This window comes from Chrysemys picta, chromosome 10, assembly GCF_011386835.1.
Source record: "Chrysemys picta bellii isolate R12L10 chromosome 10, ASM1138683v2, whole genome shotgun sequence".
In the NCBI taxonomy this organism is placed as follows: Eukaryota; Metazoa; Chordata; order Testudines; family Emydidae; genus Chrysemys; species Chrysemys picta.
The window spans coordinates 62677678-62702828 of record NC_088800.1 but is presented as its reverse complement, the minus strand read 5'-3'; the positions used below and the strand labels follow the sequence as shown (position 1 = coordinate 62702828).

The 25151-nt window shown below is 44.3% G+C and overlaps 1 protein-coding gene across 7 annotated transcripts in view; it reads right to left on the bottom strand.

Moving 5' to 3' along the window:
- The window catches only part of ABAT (4-aminobutyrate aminotransferase), a 175484-nt gene that overhangs the window by 68516 nt on the left and 81817 nt on the right, over positions 1–25151 (bottom strand). For 6 of the 7 annotated variants that reach the window (XM_065559926.1, XM_065559925.1, XM_005295249.5 and 3 more), the window contains 3 exons: positions 22282–22414; positions 939–1036; positions 24–53 (listed from right to left, as the gene is read on the bottom strand). In XM_065559926.1, coding sequence (XP_065415998.1) covers positions 24–53; positions 939–1036; positions 22282–22351 — 198 coding nt within the window. In that variant the 5' untranslated portion in view covers positions 22352–22414. The remainder of the gene's footprint in view (positions 1–23; positions 54–938; positions 1037–22281; positions 22415–25151) is intronic. The other variant, XM_065559927.1, reaches the window with a different exon arrangement.

Genomic DNA, 25151 nt, shown 5'->3' with positions numbered 1-25151 from the left:
AAAAAATAAATTTGATGAGTTACCTGAATTCCATTTAACTGTTTCATTAACTCCTGAAAGGAAATAATAAAAAAATCAAGAGCATGATAAACATAGTTTGTACACTTCAACTGAACTGCTTTAATGATTTCTATTAAATACTTGACTCTGTCAGAAGGAAATAATGTCCAGCTAATTGAAACCCTCATGCCACTTTCAAAACCAAAGTATCAGTTTGTAATCGGCACAACCAGTTCAGTGTTCCAACTGGAGGACTAGGAGACAAGCAAATACACTTTGCTCTCCTGCAGATGGGAGGTTTCATTAGACTCACTTGCTTCTAATTCTTAATACTAGCAATAGACATTAGGAAACCAGGAGGTTAGACACCAAGAGCAAAATCTCCTCTCTGATCAGCCATTGCGAATCTTTACTCAGATACTCCGTCATCTCCCCAGCAGCTCTTTTAGTTACCCCTCCCCCACATCTTGCGGGTCCTGGTGCAACTGGACCACTTGCACCATTGAAGTTACACTATAGAAGCAGAACATTACAGGTGAGATCTTTCATACAGATCTGGGAGGAGAGTTTTGTCTTAAAATATTTTGACATACAGACAACCTGACATTTGTCTAACTCTTTTCATAATCTGATCTAAGTGTGTGCACAGTTATTGTCTTGCTGCTTGGAATATTGATGTTCTTTAGTGTTGTTTCTTCCATTTTAGTCTCTCATTCTGGGGGTCTTCGAAAGAAAATGGATTCTGTGTATTGTGTAATATTTATTTAGGATAACAATAATCTGTAGCTCCCGTTTTTTATATATCAGGCATGGTACTGTGTTTTGGTCAATCAAAACATGGTGTGTGTGTGTGTGTGTGTGTGTGTGTGTGTGTGTGTGTGTGTGTGTGTGTGTGTGTGTGTGTGTGTGTGTGAAACCACCTCACTTCGTGAACTTACTCTGGACTTAGGCCCAGGAACTTCTGTCTTCATTAACGGTCCATCATAATCAAAGTCCACATCAATTTTAGCTGCAGTTTGACTGATCAATCTGTGCCCTGTAAGAAATAAAAACAATGAAAAAACTAAATTACAAACTCCCCTCAAAATAAATATCCAATTCTTCTTCTTCTTTATAAGAATATCCAATAGCTGAGGATATCTATGTTGTACTCTGTGAGGAAAACTTTCAGGGCCTGATTCTGATTTTGTACCAATGTAAATTAGGAGTGACTTCAAGGAAGACAGTAGCATTATCCCAGTACAAGAGAGATCAGAAATGGGCCTCCCCAGCTCGGCACTAGAGAAGAGGAGACATAGTCTATTTTGTAGAGAAGGGGGAATGGGAGTCAGGAATCCTAGGTTCTATTTCCATCTCTGCTACTGATTTGATCTATTACACTGAGCAAATCTATCCCTGGACTCTCATCTGTAAGATGGGAAGTGCAGTGACCATTTGAAAATTCTCATGGAGTCCTCAAATGAAAGGTCTTACGGTATGCTTAGTAATAATTCTAAGGGTGTAAAAGAAGATGTATACCTCAGAAAAGAAAAATGGCTTTGTTAAACAAATGAATACTGCATGACTAAGACAGCATGCACTGCAGCTCAGAGAGCTGGGTCATATTGTGGTTATCTTTATTCTGACCTATGGGTAGACTGCTGCTCTGTAGCCATGCGTGTAATGGAGGAAAGATAGCAGACTTGACATCTCTAATGAAGCAGAAAGACAGAAAACTACCATGCTTATCAGTAATAGACTGCTCCAGTTTTTTAAAGGAACTTCTGCAAAACATAGGATTTGAGTGTGGTTTTAAAGGATGTAGAAAACAGCTTTTTCTATTGTCCACACCAAAACTGTAAGGTTTAATATTCAAGAGTAAAACAGTTCACAAGATACAATCTAAGTGGTATTTACTGAGTAAAATCTGAGGCGTTCACATGTGATGAAAAAGAGCAAGGCAAATCTTGTAGGATCTTAAGGTTTTTAAACTTACATCACATTCAAGGAAACATTATCAGTGGAGTTTCTGGTCAAGGGTCCACATTAATTTCCTGTGTTTACTGATATGGACACAAATTATTCAGAGTGCTAAAGTATGTAATAAGCAGTACTTACAGATCAAAAGTGCTAAGCAAAGGAAATTTTGCAAACCTGATATTGCTAACAGTTAGCAGCAATATAAGCGTGCTTTACATTTGTGATGCTCTGTACAAATACTAATCAATCAGCCCTTAGCAACACAGCACATATCAGTCCACAGATTATTAGTAGACCATACCCCTAAAATCATCCCATCAATTTGTAAGATATATTCCAAAATGTTTAATAAATACCAACTTCCTTAAAAATAGGTAGGTCCTATTATACATACATGGGATTTTATCCAATAATACAGACAACTGTCACAAATACTGACAATTACTTCACTGAACGTCTGATATAAAACATTAAGTGCATATTCAAAGTGAGTATAACATGCATTTGTTGTGAATTTTTCTATGATCCTGTCAGATGGCAGACGAATGAACTGCAACAACTTAGCACTAGAGGATATTTAAAGCGATACATACTCTGAGGAGTCCCTTGCCGTGTTCAGGGATGCAGGCCAAAAAACAGTTTCAATGTTACATTTTTCCAGATTATAATTTGACACTTCACAATAAAAAAAATCACTTTATTTATTTATGATATCTCCTGTCACTTAAGAGACACAAAGGGATGCAGTACCAAGGTAGGAGCCTGAAGGCCACGCATGGGTTGATTAGTTTCCTATTGGAACCAGAGTCTTTCCACTGTCTTTATTAGGAGTTGGATTAGCCCCATAGTTTCCATGTAATTTTCATTATTACAGTATCTTTTACTTGAAGAACTCAAAACCCTTTATACAGGTGAGCATCCTCCTCCTCACTTTACACATGGGAAAACCAAAGTAGAGAGAGGTTAAGCAACCAGAATTGGGAGGGCCATCTGTGCTCAGGTCAACAGGTGAGAAGTCATTTTATGGAGTGGATTTCTGATTGCCTGGCAGGGAAGATGTGGGTATCAGGAGGTGGTTCCAGCAATCAAGATGGGAGATGATCAGGGCACAGACGAGTGTTGTAGCTGCCAGGATACATAAAGTGTAGCACCTTTGAAAGAAAGCATAGGAAGAAACAGCAAGCTTTTGAGGACATGGCCTAGATGTACGGGGAGGAGCAGAAGAGGATGAAGATAGCCCCCAAGTGACAAGTCTGGACAAAAGGGAGGCTGCTCATGTAGCTACCAGAACGTGGGGAAGTAGAGTGGGCTAACAAACTCAGTGTAGGCTGTTGCCTGTCCCTGAGCCCAGGAAGGACTAACACCATGGCCAAAGTCTGTTCAGATCCCTCCTTCAGGGCAGATAAATTCAAAACACAAGACTCACAAAGTAACACTAAAATAAAGCTATTGCCATGACCAAAGTAGGCTGTAGGGGCATAGAACCTTTTCCTTTGCATCACCCCTGCCACAGGAGCCCACTTCCTTCTTGCAGCTCCCCTCTTCATCTGAGCTCTCTCAGCCACTTGTCCCCTTCGCAGCTGGATCTGAATCCAAGAACTGGCTGCTCCCAGTTCCCAAGCCCTCTCAGTCCCAAGGGGCAAACTACCCTGTTACACTTGGACCTAGCCATGTTAAGTTCTAAACATGCATGTTTGTAATCTCCATTAAAGTAGGATGGGAGTTACATCCACAGCAAGGAGAGTACAGATGCCAGAGCATTATCAGGGAACCAAGAAAAAAAAGACAACAAGCTTGTCTCTGTACTCTTCAGCTACAGCAAACTTATTAACTGTACAACCAAACTAACATTCTCATCCACAGTTTTTGCTGTGGGTACCCAAGGGCCATTCCCCAACAAATTATCTGCTGTAAATTAATCTCAATTGGTGTAACTGATTCAGAGCTTTAGTAGCACCACTCCTACACCAGGTCGATACCTGGTAAATGGACGCTAGTTGGATTCATCAGAGCACAGGTAGAAGTTACCATTCAACAATATCACATGGAGTGCCAGGAACAGATCTGCCAATCACCCCTAAAGTGAAACAGAATGTACCAGAGCTCCAGAAAGATCAACATATGGGAAGGCAGGCAAATGTCCAGGTTTATGGAAAGCATCCTGTAGCAGCGTGCAGTATTATCAGCTGTCTAACCCTCTACTTTTCTGCAGATAAATTATACCGTGGAAAAATAAAACACAATTCCACAGCTTCATCCTGGAGGCTCACTTTCCCCCCACAAGATTTTAGATTTAGAAGGGGCTTGAGAAGCATATTAGAGTAATTTTGCTTGAAATAAATATTTAGTAAAAGAAATAATGGAAGGAATCTCACACCTGCATTTCTCAACAGAGTGCATTTGCATTTTGAATAGAACCATTTGGCCAAGATTTTCAGAAATGACTTGTAATTTTATAAGTCTCAGTTATTTGGGTGCCCAACTTGAGACACCTTAAAGAGGTCTGATTTTCAAAAAGTGCTGAGCACCCAGCCTCTGAATGGCAGCCACATTTAAGTTATCTCTAGCTGAGTTCTCAATTGCTGCTCACTTTGGAAAATCTTGGCTACTGACTACAATTATTCTCACCAGTTTTAATTCTGAGTGCTACATCTTAGTTTAAGTGACAACACCATAAGGAAGTGCATTATTAATGAGCTTTGTTTGGAAAGCAATGTCACTCCATTTTTGTACCACTCCTGTTTAGCAGTAGTATAAATAGTGGGCTGCACGACAAAGTAGTTTCACCAGAGAAGTTACTGGATATAAAAGTTCTGAAGTTCATTAAAAGCGACACAATTCATAGCTGATAAAGGCTGTACATTTAGTAGCTCAGCTATAAAGTCACAAAGATTAAAAGGCAGATAATAGACTAAAATAACCTTTAATTTTGCCCTCAGAGAATGAGATCACAATGTACCCTATGACACAAATTTATCCTCTCTTCCTCCAGCTCTGCAGTTTTCCCTGGCAAATAGCTATATTTCTCTTCCCTCAGTCCCACACCTTCCAAATATCTATTTACTGCCTTGGTCTCTCCTTCAGTCTGCCCTGCCCTTTCTCTCTGTGCAGGAACACATCACCTACTTCAAAGACAAGATCCTCTGCAGTCTCCCTCCCCAATTCCCTTTTCCTCCTTCCCAGAGTCACTACAGCTCTCTCTTATTTGCACCAGCCTATGTATCCAATCTAGCTTTTTATAACTTTCAACAAACAGCCAATTAGCTAATGAAGACAGGAAGGGTGCAGGTACAGGGATTCAAACCCCTTCGCGGGGACATAGTACTTCTTTTCCGCCTTCTTGAATGTAGGCGGAATGGAAGACAGGGACTCCTGGGTTGACAGGCAATGCGACCTGGGCTGGGGCAGAGGAGGGATGACATTGAAGAAGTTGTTGGATTTCTCAGTTAGCTTCTTGACCTCCAAATTCAGGTTGGCAGCCACCCTCTTGAGCAGGCCTTGGCACAGGCGCCAACTTTTCCCGGCGCCGGTGGGTGCTCAATCCTCCGCCTCTTCCCTGAGAGCACTGCGTTCCCCCTCTTCCCCCTCCCTCCTAGCCTTGCCGCTGCGAAACAGCAGTTTTGCGGTGGCAAGCACTGGGAGCTAGGAGGAGAAGAGGAGCCGCGGCGCGCTCAGGGGAGGAGGCGGAGGTGAGCTGGGGTGGGCAGCTGCCAGTGGGTGCAGAGTCGGTGCCTATGGGCCTTGGTGCTCCCTGAAGTCATTGGGGGGACTATTGGTTTGTGAGGGCTCTTCCACCACCTCATCCGGGGATGACGAGGACGAAGACGACTGCACCACTGGAGGGTGGGGAGCATCCCCTTCCTCAATTAGGGACTGCTCTGTGGCCTCCGGAGCCTCCCGCAAAGCTCCCGCATCCGACTCAGTACCACGCTCCGACTCCGATGCCAGCTGCGCTGCGGGTGTCCAATGCAGCCTGGGAGGAGCGATAGGAGTAAGGTGCTGGTATAACAGGTACACCCCCACAGGTTCCAGCATTGCCACTGGGCAGGCCATTGCCCTTGACCCCATGCTGGTGCCGCAGGTGCCTTGGCAAGTTCCTGGCTGGGAGGCAATTCGCCCTTTACAGGGGAAGGGCTGAACTCCGACCTGGACCACAGCCTTTCTGGTGACCAGGGCGAGGCTGTCAAAGCCTGAGTCTGTCAACTGTCCCTCATCGGCACCAGTATAGAGAAGGCGAGGACCGGAGCCTGCCTGAAGAACAGTACCGGGACCCCGGCGACTGGTGCCATGACCAGGAATGATCCCATACTGGAGGGAACTGATGCCTGGGAGCAGCGTGAGGCGATGGTGATTGGCGCCTTGCCGATCCCTGGCGGGAGGACGTAAGCTACTGTGAGTATGGGGATCGGTGCTGTGACTCCAGAGTCCCGTGTCTTGGTGGGGACCATGGTATCAGAGATGTGGGCCTCCTGGCTGGAGACTGAGGCTGCAGTGCCAGGTTCCTGGGCCATGGCAAAGGGGAATGACACCTGCGGTCCGGAGATGCTCCACTGCCTTCAGGGATGGGTGGCCCCATAACTGGCCTGGCCATCAGCACTGGTGTCTTGGCAGGACCCGCCGTGCAGCCAGGAGTCTGTGGTGCCGGTCGGCCTAACTGTTCTTTGCCTGCCGGGCCGCAGATGGTCTGCTACTGCTCCCCAGAGTTGGAGGCGGGTCCCTGGCTGGGCTAGGTGGTCCAATCACAGCGGTATCCCTGAGATCCTCCGTAATGGGCACAAGGCCTAACACAGGTCCTTTGCCCGAAGTTCCCTTCTTGCGCGGTGCCAGCGGACCAGTCGACTTAGACTGCTTCTTTGGTATGAGTGAGGGGGAATGGTGCCAGGCGGATTCTGGTGCCGTCGGTGCATTGCGTGGTGAAGCCAAAGTAGCGGGCATGGAGTCTGAGGCCTTGGCTACACTCAGGACTTCACAGCGCTGCCGCAGCAGCGCTGTGAAGCGCAAGTGTAGTCGCGCCGCCAGCGCTGCGAGAGAGCTCTCACAGCGCTGTATGTACTCCACCTCTCCGAGGGGAGTAGCTTGCAGAGCTGCGAGGGACCGTGCAGCGCTGCAGGCTCTGATTACACTAGCGCTTTACAGCGCTGTACTCGCTGCGCTCAGGGGGGGGGGGCGTTTTCACACCCCTGAGCGCAGCAAGTTGCAGCGCTGTACAGCACCAGTGTAGCCAAGGCCTTAGTGTGAGGGCTCTGATGTTGGGTCAGAGCAGCCTCCATGAGGAGAGCCCTCAATCAAATGTCCTGCTCTTTCTGAGTCCGGGGATGAAAGTTTTTGCAGATCCGACCCTCGTCTTTTCTATGGGATTCCCCCAGACCCTTTAAACAGCTATCATGAGGGTCACTGATGGGCATTAGCTGGCGGCACTCAAAACATGGCTTGAAGCCTGGGGAACAGGGCATTGCTCCGGGACAAAGTCCCAGTTGGGACTCTAACTACTAAACTACTACTGAAACACGTAACAACTAACTAGTCACTCAACTAAACAAAGGAGAATGATCTAAACAATGAAGAGCTGCTAATGCTCTTGCAATGCAAGACCAGGCGCTCCAACCAACAGTCACAGGCGGAAAGAAGCAACTGAGAGGGTATATGGCTGGTATGAGCGCAGCACTCCAGAGGGCCCCACAGCCAACCCTACGGATATCGCTAAGGCAGAAATCTCCGACAACTGTGCATGTGGGCGCACGCACACCTAGAATGGAATCGACATAAGCAAGCACTCGAAAAATAAAGAAAAGTTTTAGGAGTATTTTTTAAGTATAGAAGGGTCAGACTATGACACCCTTTGCCACATTAAAAGCATCTTGAGCCATGCGTGGCCCTGCTGACTTCAATGAGACTACTCGTATAGTGAGGCACTAGCCAATCTGTTAAGTATTGTAATCTGGCCCTTAATAATAATATTCATCTGAAAACTTTTCTATTAATTTCAGCCAGACTCTCCAAGTAAATGTACTCATTCTGAAGGCCATTCAAGGTTTGCTACCTAGTTTAACAATCAAATCATGCTCAGAAAAAAACATATGTATGCTTCCTTAAGGACAGACACATTACCACTACCCCAGTAACACACTCCCCACTTGCAAAACTGGGACAATATTTACCTGTCCCCCTCCTGGGTGGGGGGGGATTTGTAAAGCACCCCGAAAAGACTGAGAGCTAAGTATTCTATCCATCCCTTGGATTTATTTTTTATTTATAATTGTTTAATAAAAAAAAAATCTAATATCAACTCCATGGGCAAATTCTGCTCTGGATGGTGCAGCAAAGGAAACAGAAGGTGTTTCCCAGTGTATCCTCCTCAACATAAATCCCACCAGCCAGGACAAGTGCTACACTGTGGGGAAGCTATCTGGAGTATTCTCTGCTGCTCCCCTGGATAGTGGTTTTCACAGCATAAGTCACTAAGGATTCATTTCTTTCAGCAGCTAGATTCATTGCATAGTAAAATTGATCTACATTGGACAGCTTTTCAGAAATTCTGAGCACTTCTGAGAAATCAGGCCATATACTGAAGAAAACAGACTGGGTGCAGATTAAGAACACCTTTCAAGAACACTCACATCAAAAGCAATAATCCATACGTAACTGTGCATATGCGCGTACACACACACTCTCTCTCTCTTTCTCTCTGAAGGGATCAGTTTAGGGGGGGGGGGAAAGGTAAATTACAGCATTCCAAGGAATACTGAAAAGAAAAACAATAAAATACTCAGCAGAGCAGCAAAGAGCTAAACAAGCGTCATTCCCACCCCTTTTTGTTGTTGGTATTTATGCAAAAGTTTCTGTGAACTAGATATTTGCTAAGGGCACGTAATAGTACTTTAAAAACAAACAACTGTCCTGTGCAGTGCTGTATAAATTTACATTGCCATAGCTCATTGTGTGGTATTGTGTGAATAAACTAAATCTCTGGTACACAGTGCAGGAATTATTCAACTGAGCTGAAAACGTTACTGCTCCCCAGTTAACATAATCGTCTTTGTGCCTTAAAGGTGATTTCATCAAATTACAAATGTTGATCAATTTGTGGAACAGATTTTTTTTTTAATAAAACCTTTTCAGCAGCAGTTTATCCAAACTATCTTAATTTTCAGTAACTGCCAGTGATCCTGAGCCATTTGAAAATGAGAGACACAAATATCAATTTTCTCCATTTGTTTGCTGTCGTCTGCAATATATTACACTTCATTTTCCACCAAAGGCAAAATAACTTTTAGGCTGTTTCACAGATATAGTATACAAATACATTTTTTACTACTTTTCTAAACAAGATGCCTACATATCTAGTTAACAGAGCACCTGAATTTATGAGAACTTGTGTAACGGCAGATCTGATTTATTACTCTCTACTATTTCAGAAGGAATCTCTCCCCTTCTCCTTATTTCACCTTCCCCCCACTTTGAAACTGAGAAGCTTTGCCATATGCAACACAAGAGATGCATGTTTCACCAGATCAAAGGATCTGAAGAGAATTCCCTTCTCTTCTTGGGTTGAAAACTGAAGAGATGTCCAGTCGGGAGGGGGGACCTAACAAAGCCTTTGGTGAATTAGTCCCAGTTTGGCTTCAGACAGATATACTTTCTGACTATCAATACCTGTAAATTTGTTTTAACCTCTGGCCACTTTGAGCAAGTGCTGGGCAGATTATGGATGCACAGTAGCTCAGACATATTCTAGCAGTGCCAAGAAAAGATATATTCTTTCAGCCTTGCAGTATTCCATTTACCCACCTACATGGGCATGTATTTTTGTTTAAAAGGAAAATAAACAAAATTTTTAACTAAAGTAAATCATTAGTCTGTGCAAATATACTTTCATGGCAATTCTGAAAGGTTGATTTGCTGATCTCCTGTGTCTCATCTGAATATCATCATAGTCAAGTTCTAGAATAAATTTGCATAGGGAAATAAATAAAGAGCTCTCATCTTAACAACTAGGAAACAGTTTAAACTATTGTCAAGATGGCTCAGAATAGCACATTTGCATATGGCTCAGGTCAAATCCTACAACAAGACCTGGGGACAGATGCTCAACTCATGTAAATGGTCAAAACTCCATTGAAGTCAATGAAACTGTGACAATTTACACCTGCTGAGGAATCTCCCTCCAAGCTAGTCTGACACAGAACTGTTGTACTGAAAGAAGAGATATTGATGCTGCACTGTTAAAGGTGATAGCAACAGAAGTACTGGGAGCATAAGCTTTCGTGGGTAAGAACCTCACTGAAGAAGTGAGGTTCTTACCCACGAAAGCTTATGCTCCCAGTACTTCTATTAGTCTCAAAGGTGCCACAGGACCCTCTGCAAGCATCTGAAGAAGTGAGGTTCTTATGTTATGGTTATTTTTAATGAACCTTTGTACTATATATCCAAACAAGAGACACTTGCACACTGAGATTATAACCAGACAGATCCTGAACTACATTTCCCAACAAATCTGATATTTTAATATTAATGTACCTGCAAAAGGAAAGCAACAGGAGTGCTGGAGTTGCTCTAAAAATCAGGCACATAAAATGGAAGTGACCTATCTCTGGGCATCAGATTTTGAAAAATGTGGCCTTCGTCCTTAAAAGGTAACTGTAATTGCATGGTTGAAAAAAAATATACAGTTTTAGGTGTTTCCTGCTCCCAATTGATTATTAATACTGTCTTTATTATTATAGGATGCTCAAACATGTGAAATGTCACTGGGGTTATGTTACAGCCTTACTCCTCAGAACTAGAAAGCATTAGTGTCTGAAACCCTCAACAATCCCATGTACTTTGCATACTTATGCTGACCATTTGCCAGTAGCAGACTAAGTGCTTGTCTACATGGGAAGTTTTACCATTTATACTGATGTTGTTACACCAGTATAACCGCCTGTGTGGACACTATTATCCTGGTCTAAGAGTGGCTTTTTTGGTTTAGTTTAAACTTCTCCAAAGGTGATACAAGATGAACAAACAAATAAACAAACAAAAAACAAAACAAATAACCAAAAAAAAAACAAAAGTAAGAAAGAAAGAAAGAACCACTCTTAGACCAGGATAAGAGTGGCTGTGCAGTGGCATACTGGTGAGTTAAATTCACAGTTTAGTTTAGTGTAATTTTCTTGAGTAAACAAGGCCTAACTTGTAGCTGGGTTTGTAAATTTCATCCAATGGGCCAAATTCATTCACTGACTTTTGTAAAATGCGTAGGAAATGTCTTGACGGGCAAAAGAGGTACTTTCTTACACTGTGTTAGCTTACCACGATTGTAAAGCCATCTGTATGCTTGTTATGATGCAGGCTATGTCTCTGAAGTTGTTAGCTGTTCCTGTTATAGCTGTAGGTATTTAGTCTGAAGTGTTAGCCTGTGAACAAGCATTAAGAGGGCTTTTCAATCGTGTTTGGCTAACATAACATGACAGCACCCTTTCTGCCTCTCAGACAGGGCCTTGGAGATCCTCAGATGAAAGGTGCTATGTAAATATAAGTATTATTACTAATATACTACACCTCTACCTCGATATAACGCTGTCCTCGGGAGCCAAAAAAATCTTACTGCATTATAGGTGAAACTGCGTTATATTGAACTTGCTTTGATCCACCGGAGTGTGCAGCCCCACCCCCCCGGAGCACTGCTTTACCATGTTATATCCGAATTTGTGTTATATCGGGTCGCATTATATCGGGGTAGAGATGTATATAATTTGTAGAGAATTTTCTAGCAGCAAAACAATCTGCAGTTTAAAGACTATTAAGTTAAATTCCACCCTTCCTACTGCTGGCTTTTCAAACTTCTACAGAGCCCATTTATTTTGCTGTTAAATATGTCAGCAACATTAACAAATAAGTACAATGCAACATTTAATATAACAGGGATGGCATCATTTGCTTTAGGACAGATAAGGGTAGTTTTCTGCTCTCTTTTTCTATTTGCCACCATCACCCACCAGCCTTCTCTCTCGGCATTTCTAATAATCATACTTAGGCTTGAAAGGATTAGACTTTTATCAGTAAATGTTGATAAACATAGATTTCACTGTATACATACAAACCGACAAAAGATTATTTCCATCAATAATCAAATAATCAAAATTTATAGATAAGCAAAGTAAGAAAAGGGCTACTTGAAAACTTTAAATGAGAGTTTGATTTAAGGATAGGTATGTACTTCGTATATTTGGACACACAATGTGGACAATTTGTGTTTTAATGGTTAAAGCTTGAACTTTTTGATTCTCAATAATCTTCCCCCCCCGCAATTCTCCATGACTGCGAAAATTTAAATAGATAAAAATTGCTTAATAAACTGATATTTTCCATCAAAAGTAACAAAATAAAAATCAAGTTCTACCAAGTGTAACAATACTTCACATTACTATAGAAACTTCCAGCCAAAGATCTCAGACATTAATTAATAGGTTCATCCTTTTAATAGCCCTGCAGTGTCATCAGCAGTGCCGCTCCTTGTGCTCCAGGCTTGTGGTTACATGTCTCCATGGTAAAAGGGCAGCAGTGATGGAGGGAGCTGTGCTTAGTATAGGCCTGCAGAGGGAGTGCTTACCCCTGAAAGGCCAAGAGGAGGAGGGGTGTAAACACCACGGTTCAATTCTGGTCTCTCAGAATGTAAATCAGCAGTAACTTCACTGAAGGCAGTGGAGTTAAACCAGTGTAATCAAGAGGAAAAACCAATTCAAGGAAGGAGAGAAAACAGGGTGTGGGAATAAAAACTTACATTTAGGAATCCTCATCCTTCCCTAGGGTGACCAGATGTCCCTATTTTATAGGCACAGTCCCGATATTTGGGCCTTTTTCTTATATAGAGGCCTATTATCCCTCACTCCCGTCCCGATTTTTCACACTTGCTATCTGGTCACACTATCCTTCCCTCTGCAAAGCATGGGGAGTGAGAGCTCCTTTTCCCCAAAGAAGGCAGACTGTCTTTCTGCATTGCCACATGATAGCAGTAATACTGCTGTGACAGTGTACCCCATAAGGCTTTATGGGGAGGGGGTGCTTATAAATGTATGTATGACATAACTGGAATATGTTTTGTGCTGCCTGTGCCATGTAACATATCTCCGTAAGGGTTATGATCTACTATATCTACTCATCCTATTTGTACATATATATCATTTTCTACTCGAGGTTAAGAATATGGGCTGTATGCTTGCCTGATTTCTAAGTAAGCTTTGTGAGGCATTTGGTCAGCTTCTTTAGGAAGGAATTCACCAGGTTACGTACCTGATCAGGAGACACTTAGGGAACAATGCATCTTGGGATGCTCCAATCCACTTGAGAAGTCTTCCTGGAGACATGCAAGATGCCATGTGGACAATGGCGTCGGCCTGCAAAGACTGAGTCATGCAGGGGCATGTGACTTGCCCAGGTGACTCCAAAACTCCATCTTGGAGCTGGGCTTTGCATAGGAGGGAGGAGGGAGGAGGGGGGTCTCCACCCACAAGAGAGAGTCTACTTAAACCTGTGGGAGACCCCTCCATTTTGTCTTCAGCTGGCTAAAGAAGGAGCCTCTCCACCCCCCCCAGGATACTTGAAGGAGACTGAAACAAAGGACAGTAACTACAGGGGGTGTGAGTGATTGTTGGACCCAGGCTAAAAGGAGATTAGCCTGTAAAAGGGAGCACTCTGGAACTGGTGAGGAAATTATCTGTATTCAGTTTGATTAGGCATAGATTTGCGCATTTTATTTTATTTTGCTTGGTGACTTACTTTGTTCTGTCTGTTACTACTTTGAACCACTTAAATCCTACTGTCTGTATTTAATAAAATCACTTTCTATTTAGTAATTCACTCAGAGTATGTATTAATACCTGGGGGAGCAAACAACTGTGCATATCTCTCTATCAGTGTTATAGAGGGCGAACAATTTATGAGTTTGCCCTGCATAAGCTTTATACAGGGTAAAACGGATTTATCTGGGTTTAGACCCCATTGGGAGTTGGGCATCTGAGTGCTAAAGACAAGCACACTACTGTGAGCTGTTTTCAGGTAAACTTGCAGCTTTGGGACAAGTGATTCAGACCCTGGGTCTGTGTCTGGAGCCAGACGGGAGTGTCTGGCTCAGCAAGACAGGGTGCTGGAGTCCTGAGCTGGCAGGGAAAACAGGAGCAGGGGTAGTCTTTGCACATCGGGTGGCAGCTCCCAAGGGGGTTTCTGTGATCCAACCCGTCACAACTGCATATCATAACAACACATGCAGATCTATTACTGCAATATTCACTGTCCTACTTCATTGTGTTCGATTAAAAAAAAAACAGTTAGGAGCTGGAAGGCTGCAAGCCTATACAAGAACGATTTTGATTTTCCAAGCTCTCTCTTTCAGCTGCTGGAAGCAGAATCTATTACTAAGGGATCTTGACAGGGAGATGTAATAGGCCAGGCTAGCATGAGCTGCTTGGAGAGCGAACACTGTTATGGCATCACACCCTGCAAACTGAGACTGTTTATACAGAATGGTACAGAGTAACATTAGAAGCCAATAAGTGCAACAAATTCCATATGAAGTGGCTTGTGCTTTGGTACCCCGTCCCCCACTCAGGGCTAGCTAGGAATAGGGAAAGAATTCCCCACCACAGAGAAACACAGAGACCTGATACAAACAGGCTGTACAGTGGAAATGCTCGCCCCAAAGAGCAAGGCAACAGCAGGTGCCAGGCCATGACAAACCTGAGAAAGAGAGGGCCATGATGAGTGGACAGCTGCTCATGAAACGTATGTAATATCAGTGAGGACTATAATGCTCCAAACACCCTGCAGAGCAATGGGAGCCACAGTCATGACTTTCACACACTGAACTGGACACAAAACAGAGCAGCAGCTCTATACAGAACTGCTCTAACCAAAATCACCTCCCCCGCCCCAAGAAGAATGAACTACTAGAATCTGTCTCAAGATATGAGAGAAACAGGGTGCACAATGTAAACTGTCCCCTAGAAGGTAAAAGGGACAAAACCCCTAGACTGGAAAAGGCAGAGAGCCTGTATATACCCAGGGATCCCAGACCCACTGCTCTCTCCTTCCCCTCCCTCCCCCCGTGAGAGTACAGATCACACTGTCCCAGACCCTAATTTGTTCAGCATTTCACTTTAGGCACCTCCCTTACATCTATAAAAAACTAAAAGCAAACTTTGAAAGTGCAGGGTGGGGAAGGAAGAAGGGTGGCAAATATTAATATAGAGAAAAGAGTAGGACTGACAGTGAGGAATCTTCAGGGCTTTTCATTTTACAATCCATCAAAGATCAATAGTATCTGAAAGCCCCACAACCTTTCACATGTTTATCCTCACAACATTCCTGTGAAGCAGGGAAGTGCCATAATTCCCATTTTAGTGCTGGGGCAATGGAGGCACAAGGAAAGTGACTTCCCCAAGGTCACACAGGCAGACTGTGGCTGAGCAGCAAAATGAACCCAGGTCTCTCAAGTCCCAGGCTAGTGCCCTACCACTGGATCATCCTGCCTCTCTACAACTGCTTTTTCAGTGTGAGAGAGAGAGAGAGAGAGAGAGAGAGTGTGTGAGTGTGAGTGTGGCAGAAGACTGTGTTCATACCACAGTGAGTATATGCATCTGAGAGCACAGCAAAAACTCTGCCAGTGCTAGTGTGAAGTGGAACAAATATTTAGACTGAAGTTACCAATTCCGATCAATTTGCAGTGTGTTGGACTGGTGACAGAAACAAAATTTTAATTTTATTAAGAATCTAAATCGCATGCAATCCAGAGAGGAGGAACCACCTAGAGCAGAGGTGGGCAAACTACGGCCTACAGGCCACATCTGGCTCACGGGACCCTCCTGCCTGGCCCCTGAGCTCCTGGCCTGGGAGGCTAGCCCCTGGCCTCTCCCCTGCTGTTTCCCCTCTCCCGCAACCTCAGCTCATCCCGTTGCCGGCGCAATGCACTGGGCAGCGGGGCTGCGAGCTCCTGGGGCAGCGCAGCTGCAGAGCCAGGGCCTGACCCGGTGCTCCGTGCTGCACAGTGGCGTGGCTGGCTCCAGCCGGGTGGCACGGCTGCCTGTCCTGGTGCTCTGGGCAGCGTGGCTGTAGCGCCACCAGCTGCCAGTGCTCCAGGCAGCGCAGTAAGGGGGCAGGGAGCAGGAGGGGTTGGATAGACGGCAGGGGAGTTCGGGGTAGTGGTTGGGACGTGGGGGGGTGGCTAGGGGTCAGGCGGTCAGAGGGCGGGGAACAGTGGGGTTGAATGGGGGCAGGTGTCCCCAGGGGCAGTCAGGAAGGAGGGGGGTTGGATTGGGCGGCAGGGGGCAGTCAGGGGCAGGGGTTCCGGGAGTGGTTGGATTGGGCGGCAGGGGGCAGTCAGGGGCAGGGGTTCTGGGAGTGGTTGGATGGGGCAGGTGTCCCGGGGAGGCAGTCAGGAATGAGAGGAGGGGTTGGATGGGGTGGTGGGGGGTAGTCAGGGACGGGGGTTCCAGGAGCTGTCAGGGGACAGGGAACAGCGGGGGTTGGATGGGACATGAGTCCCAGGGGGCCATCAGGGGGCGAGAAGCAGGAGGGGTTGGATAGCGGGCGGGGGCCGGGCCATGCCACGCCTGACTCTTTGGAGAGGCACAGCCTTCCCTAACCGGCCCTCCATACAATTTCGGAAACCCAATGCAGCCCTCAGGCCAAAAAATTTGCCTGCCCCTGACCTAGAGTCACTATTGTTTCTGTAATATAAAAGCTCTCATACACAGATTTCCTGCAAGTTATTCTACTGATATCTCAGGAAACATTAAGACAGGATTACATATATTTCATACAAATCCACACATCCTGTGTACTCAGTCTATTTTGTTTAAGTTAAATCTGCCATCTTTTCATTTCTGGGATAGAAATTATTTTTAGGGACAGCCATCTTGAGATCAAGTAATGAAGAAAAATAAGGGGAGACTGGTTAAAAGTCCTTTTAAAAATAACAAATATTTTAATGGGTGTTTTTATATAAATACTTTAGATACCAAAACAAAAATTTAAAAGTTCAGCTTGCTTTTCAGATTAAAATGCAATATAAAAGCCAACAGCATCAATCAGCTTGGACTGTGAACACACTAGTCAGTTCCCTTTCTGGTTCTCTTCTCATGGACTAGCACAGTCCTGCACACCCATTGCTCTGAAAACACTGCAGGGGACGTTTACATTAGAAATGGGCTCCCACCCCAGAGTCAGATCTCCACCCCTCCCTAAAGCTTTTGGGGAGTTAATATCTATCTTAGCTTAAATGCAACCATTTCTTTTCCCACTGACACAAGTTTCCTGAAATTTTTTTTGATTAATATTATGTTCTAGTGAAACTTTTCTCCCACACACTCTTCAACACTTAATTTTGGGGTTACTCATCTTTTTTACATTTGCCTGCTGCACTGAATTTCAGCTAATCAATTTCCCCATTTCTTCACACATACCCCTTTGTCAGATGACTGGTTTATTTCACTCTGATGGGCAACACAATGCAGACTCCCATACTTGTGCTTTTGAAGTCAGGAATAATCAAGCATAGCGATCCTTTTATTGAGAATACATTTGTTGTAGAGGCAAGCTGTACATAATTATTCTGCTCAATATGTGCTCGCAGCTGAAGCATGACCGCGCACAGCCACACAGATTTCTACCAGGGAACAGTCAATTTCTCTCCCCCGCCCCAAACTTAAATTTTGTCATTTAAATATTGAAATATACAAACATCCAACTTATTGGAAATCACTGTAATGGCTTTGATACCCATCTGAGAGCTTTAGGTTTTGCTGCAATTGAAAACCACGGCAATCTGTTATATTAATTTTGATGGAATAAATGAGCCCAAAGTGTCAAAGGAGTAAATATATGACCCTGTCACCGTCCAACATTAAAAAGAGTTTTAAACAAGGTTCCAGGTTTGGTACCATGGCAAACACACCATTAAAATTTTTTAACCTTTTATTAAATATAAAGAAAAAAGGAAAAAGTTAAAGCATCTGAAATATAAAATATTAAGTGAAGCTTTCTTTTTAACAACATCCCTTATTCCTTTTCCCTTTAGCTGGAGAGAATTTTTAGAAGGAATACTGCCCTATTTGACAGTCTTCTAGATAGTAATAACTGTCCTTTCTGAAGAAAAGAGAAATTAGTTGAGATGGGCTGGAACTGTTAAAATCTGATCCCATTTCCTAAGAGACAAAACAAGACACAAACACACAAGAGTGAAGAGAAAAGAACAGCAAAAATAGAAAACACAGCTTCTACGCCTGATGTTAGTTCTCACTTGCAGCCTCACTGCTGGAGAAACACAGGCACAGCACACAGTCTTAGCAGCCACTCCGAGACTTGGCAAACTTGTACCAGCATTGGGCTGTTTAAGGCATTGCTGTTAGCTGCCTTTCTGGTCTAAGACTCACAGCAGTGTTGAAAAATATGCAGTCGTGGCCAGCTAAGCCAGATTCTTATTAAACAAAAAGCAAAAGAAGAGGGATAAGAAAGAGAAGAAATAAGTTAGGGAAAGAAAAAGACACACAAGTTGGAGGGGGGTGGGGTGGAAAAGAGCATGTGATAGTGAGCACACACACCGGTGGAGGTGGCAATGTCATTTGGGTCCCTCTTTCTGGTCTGTTCTGGTCAGAACAACACTCAGGATTAGGACAGGAAGGCCCAATGATGGATCCTGAGAGACAGTGGAGGTGACAGCCATGATGGTGAAACTCACTCCTTCCTGTTGTTCTCTCTTTCAGTAAGCCAGTGCCCATGATCACCAATTTTCCTTCCAAAGTGTCTCTCTCTCTCTTTTTTTTAAAGGACCCCAAAAGGGAGTGATGGGTGGAATAGCACAGCCCCTCATTATTTTGTCCACCAGTTAGACCTAATTTCCAACATACCAATTTTGGTCTGTTAATTTCCAGTCCCACATTTCTCTTATTTATCAGACATGATATTAACATAGTCCTTGAGTTATATCAGTAAGTCTTTTTGTTTAGACAAGGGGTCGGCAACCTTTCAGAAGTGGTGTGCTGAGTCTTCGTTTATTCACTTTAATGTAAGGTTTCGCGTGCTGGTAATACATTTTAACATTTTATAGAAGGTCTCTCTCTATAAGTCTATATATAATATAACTAAACTACTGTTTTATGTAAAGTAAACAAGGTTTTCAAAATGTTTAAGAAGCTTCATTTAAAATTAAATTAAAATGCTGACCTTCAGCCGCTGGCCTGCTCAGCCGCTGCCAGCCTGGGGTTCCGTTCACCTAGACCGGCAGCGGGCTGAGCGGGGCCGGGGGCCAGGATCCCAGATCGGCAGCGGGCTGAGTGGCGCCGACACCCCAGACCAGCAGCGGACCAAGCGGCTCAGCCCGCTGCCAGTCTGGGGTTCTGTCCATTGGCTCCTGCCAGCCAGGGTCCTGGCTGTCGGCTCCGCTCAGCCCACTGCTGGTCTGGGGTTCTGGCTGCCGGCCCCTTGCCAGCTGGGGTCCCAGCCCCCGTTGGCGCTCAGCTCGCTGCCAACCTGGTGCTCAGGGTGGAGATGTGGGGGGTGCAAGAGTCAGGGCATGGGGTGTGGGGAGTGGATATGTGTGGAGGGTACAGGAGTCAGGGCAGAGGGCTGGGGGCATGTGAGGGGGTGCAGGAGTCAGGGCATGGGGTGTGGGAAGGGCTGGGTATGTGTTGAGGATGCAGGAGTCAGGGATGGGGTCGTGGGGGGGATGCACGGAGCTGGGGTGCCAAGGGGGTGCAGGGGTCAGGGCAGAGGGCATGTGAGGGGGTGCAGGAATCAGGGGATGGGGGGGATGCAGGGGGCTGGGGTGCAAGGGCGGTGCAGGGGTCCGGGCAGAGGGCTGGGCTGGGATCAAGGGGGTGCTCCCAGCCCCCTGCCCCCTGAGCAGCTCACAGCAGGGAGCTGGAGGGATACGCCCCGCTCATACCCTCCTTCCCCCTGCCTCTTCTCCGCCTCCTTAACGGTCTGAGCAGTGAGGGTACTGGGGCTGCTCTTCTCCCATCCCTCGCAAGGGCCATCGGCGGCAGGGAGGGAAAAGAGGCGGGGCTCGACGCAGCACGCTGGGGGAAGAGGCGGGGGAGGGGGAAGCTTGGCTGCTGGCGGAGCCTGCCGTACTGCAGCAGCCAGCAGGACCAAGCTTGCTTCTGCCCCCTGCCCCCACCAGAGAGAGCGGTAGGTGGGGGGCGGAGAAGAGTGGGCTGGGTTGGGCAGGATTTTTAATGGCACGCTGCTGCCTACCAGGGTTTGGCAGCAGGCTGAGCGGGACCCCGGCAGACAGCAGCGTGCCATTAAAAATCGGCTGGTGTGCCGTCTTTGGCACAAGTGCCATAGGTTGCCGACCCCTGGTTTAGACTAATTAGTCTGTGCCCCTTTTGTAACTTTTCCCATCAACATTTATTGTGACAAGTTATTCTGACATTTTATGAACTTTTATTCACTGTTCCCACAGTTAAGGTCACAACTGAAATAAATTTATGGCCCAATTATCAATAAAGCTCCGAGGAGCAGGTCTTTCTCTGTTCTGTACAGCACTGCATACTCTGAATGCTTAATAATAATGGAAAATCTATGGGAGAGGGTTTCAGTGGTAGCATACTCAAGAAGGTTTCCACATATTGTTCTCCAGAGAGGAGAGGTGTAACATCATGCTCCTGGGTATCTTGCAAACAGCAGGGATTAAACCTAGGATCTCTGCCTCTAACATGAGCCTGCTTCCACTGCCTGAGCTAAAAAACACCACTCTGTTAGCCAAGGATGTAGTAGGCTCATCAATCTCGATGTGGCCCAGTCACCACTAGAAGGGGACAGAGAACCACAAAAAGTGTGTGGGGTTACAGATGCTTGCCCCCAATCCTACTATACTCTTCAATCTCGGGGGATACAGTCACAGCACAGAAGGATCATCTGCTCTTCCCTCTAACTCCATGGTGGGGCTTCTCCACACTCAAGGAAGTTCCCCAATGTAGAGGGAACACTTCTGACAAGTTGGTGGAGCCATTTACTGCAGATTTACTGCCATTTGTGGTGGATTGGCAAGGAAGACAGTCCAGTGCTCATCCACCGCATCCCACATCACACTCTCACCAAAGTGGATCCCCAGACCCAGGGACGGGTGGAAAATGCCATGGAGGTGGATGACCTACTACTCCAAACCCCTCAGCCCTCCCTCCCCCCCCCCACTGCAATGTAATTATTGTCCTGGTTTGGGAAGCATAATTCCAAGAGACAAATGAGCTCAAAGCACTGATAGCCAATAAGGGCTTGGTTGCTCCAAGCACTTTTCTTTGTCCATTATTGACTGGATGATCCCTGATTTACACACCACAGACCATCAGTGCGTCACAGGCATGAATACAACTGTATTTTCCTGACTGCAGCATTGACCTGATGCATTCACATGGTTACAAGAATAGACTGAGTATGTCAAGCAGAGGTCAGCTGCTCTCTGAAGTACAGCATTTGAAAGGAAGTCAATTCCTTCAGCATGAAGTTTAGTTTTTGAGTGGAGGTGAGGCTTCTTTGTTTGTCTGGGTTTTTTCACAGTGGGTTTAACATTTATTAGCAAAGAAGAAGCAGCCATTCAGTCCAAATTCTATTTGATATAAAACTGGATAAAACAGATGCAGATCTAAATTTTATACTGTTTTATCTATCATACAAAACCCAGCTCAATCTACACCGTTAGAAAAGATCATGAGGGCCAAGGAGTTTAATATTTGCTTTGAAGAGATTGTAGGTTTAATATTTCTAAATAGTATACTAACATATAGAGCAGTATCCAAGCAAGAATTTTTTCATTATACACCTAGGATCAGATAATAGTTTGACACTTTATATAGCTCTTGCATGAAATAGATAGCTAACTGGTGCACTGTCAGAAAAGTAATGTGTTCTCAATAAGGGAGCTCTTACTAATGCAAAACTCCCACTGACTTCACTGAAGTAGGGAATGCAGGATCATACATAAAGTGCATAAAGAAAAAGAAATAATAAAGGCCACTGTTGATGGTTGATTTCTCATTTCCACACTGTTCAAAGTCAGGAAGATGTCCCATAAAAGCAGAATTCAGTGTTTGAAAAAAGAAATTTGTTTCAGTTAGTAAAAATTCTATTGTAGCACAAAACAGCTCCTGAGTATTTCTTCCACTGCTTGCAGTCTTTAAGAACAACTGTTTCTGACATTTCTGGGCTATGACAGCAGCATTAGCTAATGCTGCTGAATGCAGTGGTAATTCTTCAAAATCTGGAGGATCGAAGACTATTAGACAAAACCTGGCAATAGTAAATTACATTGATAATATTTTACATAAGCATGAAGGGAATACTTACCACATGCAAATAGCTGACTTGTTCTCTGCAACAGAACTCCAGGCTGTCGACTGAGCAACATCAAGGCCATTTTATTCTTTCTTTAACCAGAAAAACCTCAAACTGGAGAGAGCACCTTATTCCAGCTGATGTTCTGAAAAAAATAATAATAATGTATCTATGTTCCCGTTGATCTAGTCATCACGATTACCATTTCACGCATCCAAATGGAGAAAGCCAGAAAGGATGTCAAATACAGCGGGTTGCTGCTGGAGTCTAACGAGAGCGCAAGGACTGAGAACACAACCTATCCAAGGACGTCTTCTTCTCCAGGCAAATGACTCCAAGCCATCATCTATACCTTTTATCCCTAATAAAGGCTTACAAGTCCCATGGATGCCATACCAAATCTTACAATTTACATCAGCCACAGAGCTCATTATAGCAACATGGAACAAGATCAACAAGCCATAAGTTAACTGAGAGAAGGGGCTTTCCCTCACCCTTATTATTATTACAAGGTAAAAGAATTATTATTGTTACCTAGCTCTTATATAGCACTTTCATTAGTAGCTCTCAAAGCTCTTAAAAATGTCAGTATCATTATCGCCATGTTGCACATGGGGAAATGGAGGTACAGGCAGAGCAAGTGACTTGCCACGGTTACCCAGCAAACTAGTGACAGAACCAGAATTAATACTCAGGTCCTTCTAATTCCTAGTCCAGGGCCCTATCTACTAAGCCACAGTGCCTCCCTGTGGTATCTTCTATTCCTGTTGGCAACTTACAATTTGTGACCCTTGTGCTTCCAGGAATTGCAAATGCCTAGCAAGATACAAGATCCCCTTTATGTTATGAACTAAGGTTCACCCTCTAACACTAAAAGGCACTTTTTGCACAAAAGATCATCTTTCATTTTACGTTCTCTCTCTGGCATGCTTTGTTGTGGAACTAGATTGATGAGGGCTTTAAAAATTGTTACTAGTCCATGGCTCTTAAAGAGATTTGTCATTTAGATTCATCATAAATTATGGGAAGTGGTTGTGACTATTTTTCCTTTTGACTTCACATAATAAAAAAACATCCACAGAGATTCTGCAAAAGAAGCTACAAAGCCAAGATGAAGGAAAGGACATCAGGAAGGGGGAAGATGGGGGGGCAGAACAAATCCCCTGAAAACATTCAGTATCTTCTACAGATAGTTCAAAGACCAAATTCCATCACCAAAGCCATGGGTGCTTGTGACGCTGTATGATTGGAACATGACCATTTATATTATTAATATTGCCACTACTGGACAACTGCAACAAATCTTGTACAAAGTAGTATCATGTGATGTGTTAGTGGGAAAGCTATGATTTGCTGAGTACGATTATCCTTTTGTATGCATGTATGAACTTTGGATCTAAAGTTATGAATATTGACTATGTACCAGTATTTTAAATGTGTTTGCTCCTGGGGTAACACCCACAAGATAGTTTACATCCAGTATAGCCAGCACAGTGTGAATGGACCATTCAAGTTGATGGTTCATTAAAGAACACTTAACTCTCACAATGGGACATAGAAGAAATTCATCCAGCATAGCGAGCCTTCCTGTGGATGCTTTAGCCAGAATATGGGTAATGGCTGCTCCTATGAGTCATCAAAGCATGCAAGGGCATGTGACCGTGGACTCCATCTTGTGCCTATAATTTCCCACAAACTAAGACTGAGAGAATTCCCTCCACATGGGAGAAGGTATAGTAAAGGACTGTAGAAGTATATCCATTTTGCCTCTTTCCTGCTCTGATCTCTGAACTATGGACTTACACTAAAAGAAGCATATTGACTGAAGACCTTCCAATTTTTTGGAAGTTACCAGAGTCTTTACAAGCCGGCAATCTGTAATATCACTGCTATAAATCTGATTCAAGTACTTTTCAATGATTGTTATGTATATGACTTCCTTAACCCTTTTAATTCTCTTCTTCTTTTCTCTTATAAATAAACCTTTAGATATTAGATGCTAAAGACTGGCAACAGTGTGATTATTGGGTAAGATCTGAGTTATATACTGACCTGGCTATGTGGCTAATCTCTCTTGGGATTAGAGGACCCTGTATGTGATGGTTTTCAGCAACAACTCATCATAGAGTTCAGTGTCTGGGTGGTGAGACAAGGGTTGGAATGCCTAAGGAGGCTGCATTTCTGACTTCTTGCTAACCAGTGTGGTGAGACAGAAGTTTACTTTTGTTACTGGCTTGGTATACCAAATGGAAGAATAACCACCAGTTTTGGGTGAGTCTGCCCTATTTATCAGCAGCTTGTCTTGAATCTGGTATTCTCAGCTGTGACCCATTGAGGCATGGTGACAGTGCTGCGCACAGGTATCCAAGGGAAGACACTGCAATCTAAGTAGCCTTGCTAGTGAAGACTTGGATGTGGACTGTAACGTGGCTGTTTTTTTACTCTGAATTATCTACAGTAATGGGAATAGTGTCTAGCTGAGCTATCATCTCCATTCATGACCAATTAGCCAATGCGGGCAAGGGGGTTTAAATTAAAATCTTATTCTTAAAAACGAACTCATGTTCGACTCAGTGCAGCAAGTATCTTCCCACCAACTTCCCTCCCCCAACACAACTCATGGCAATTCTTATGCTGCTTCTTCATATGGACCTTCTCTTGATTGTCAGAAGTTGTTGGAATAGTTTTATGAAGTTTCAGTTATAAATATGCAGTTCACAGGCAATGTCACTTGTGCCCTCCATAGGTCCCCGTGGGAACAGACCTATATCTTGTTATGTGATATGCCATGAAAATGTAGCTGCTTTTCCAGCCTCCTGTCACAGAAGCATTCTGCCTTTACTGCATTTATCTAATAAAATATTTGAACATACGCTTATGAC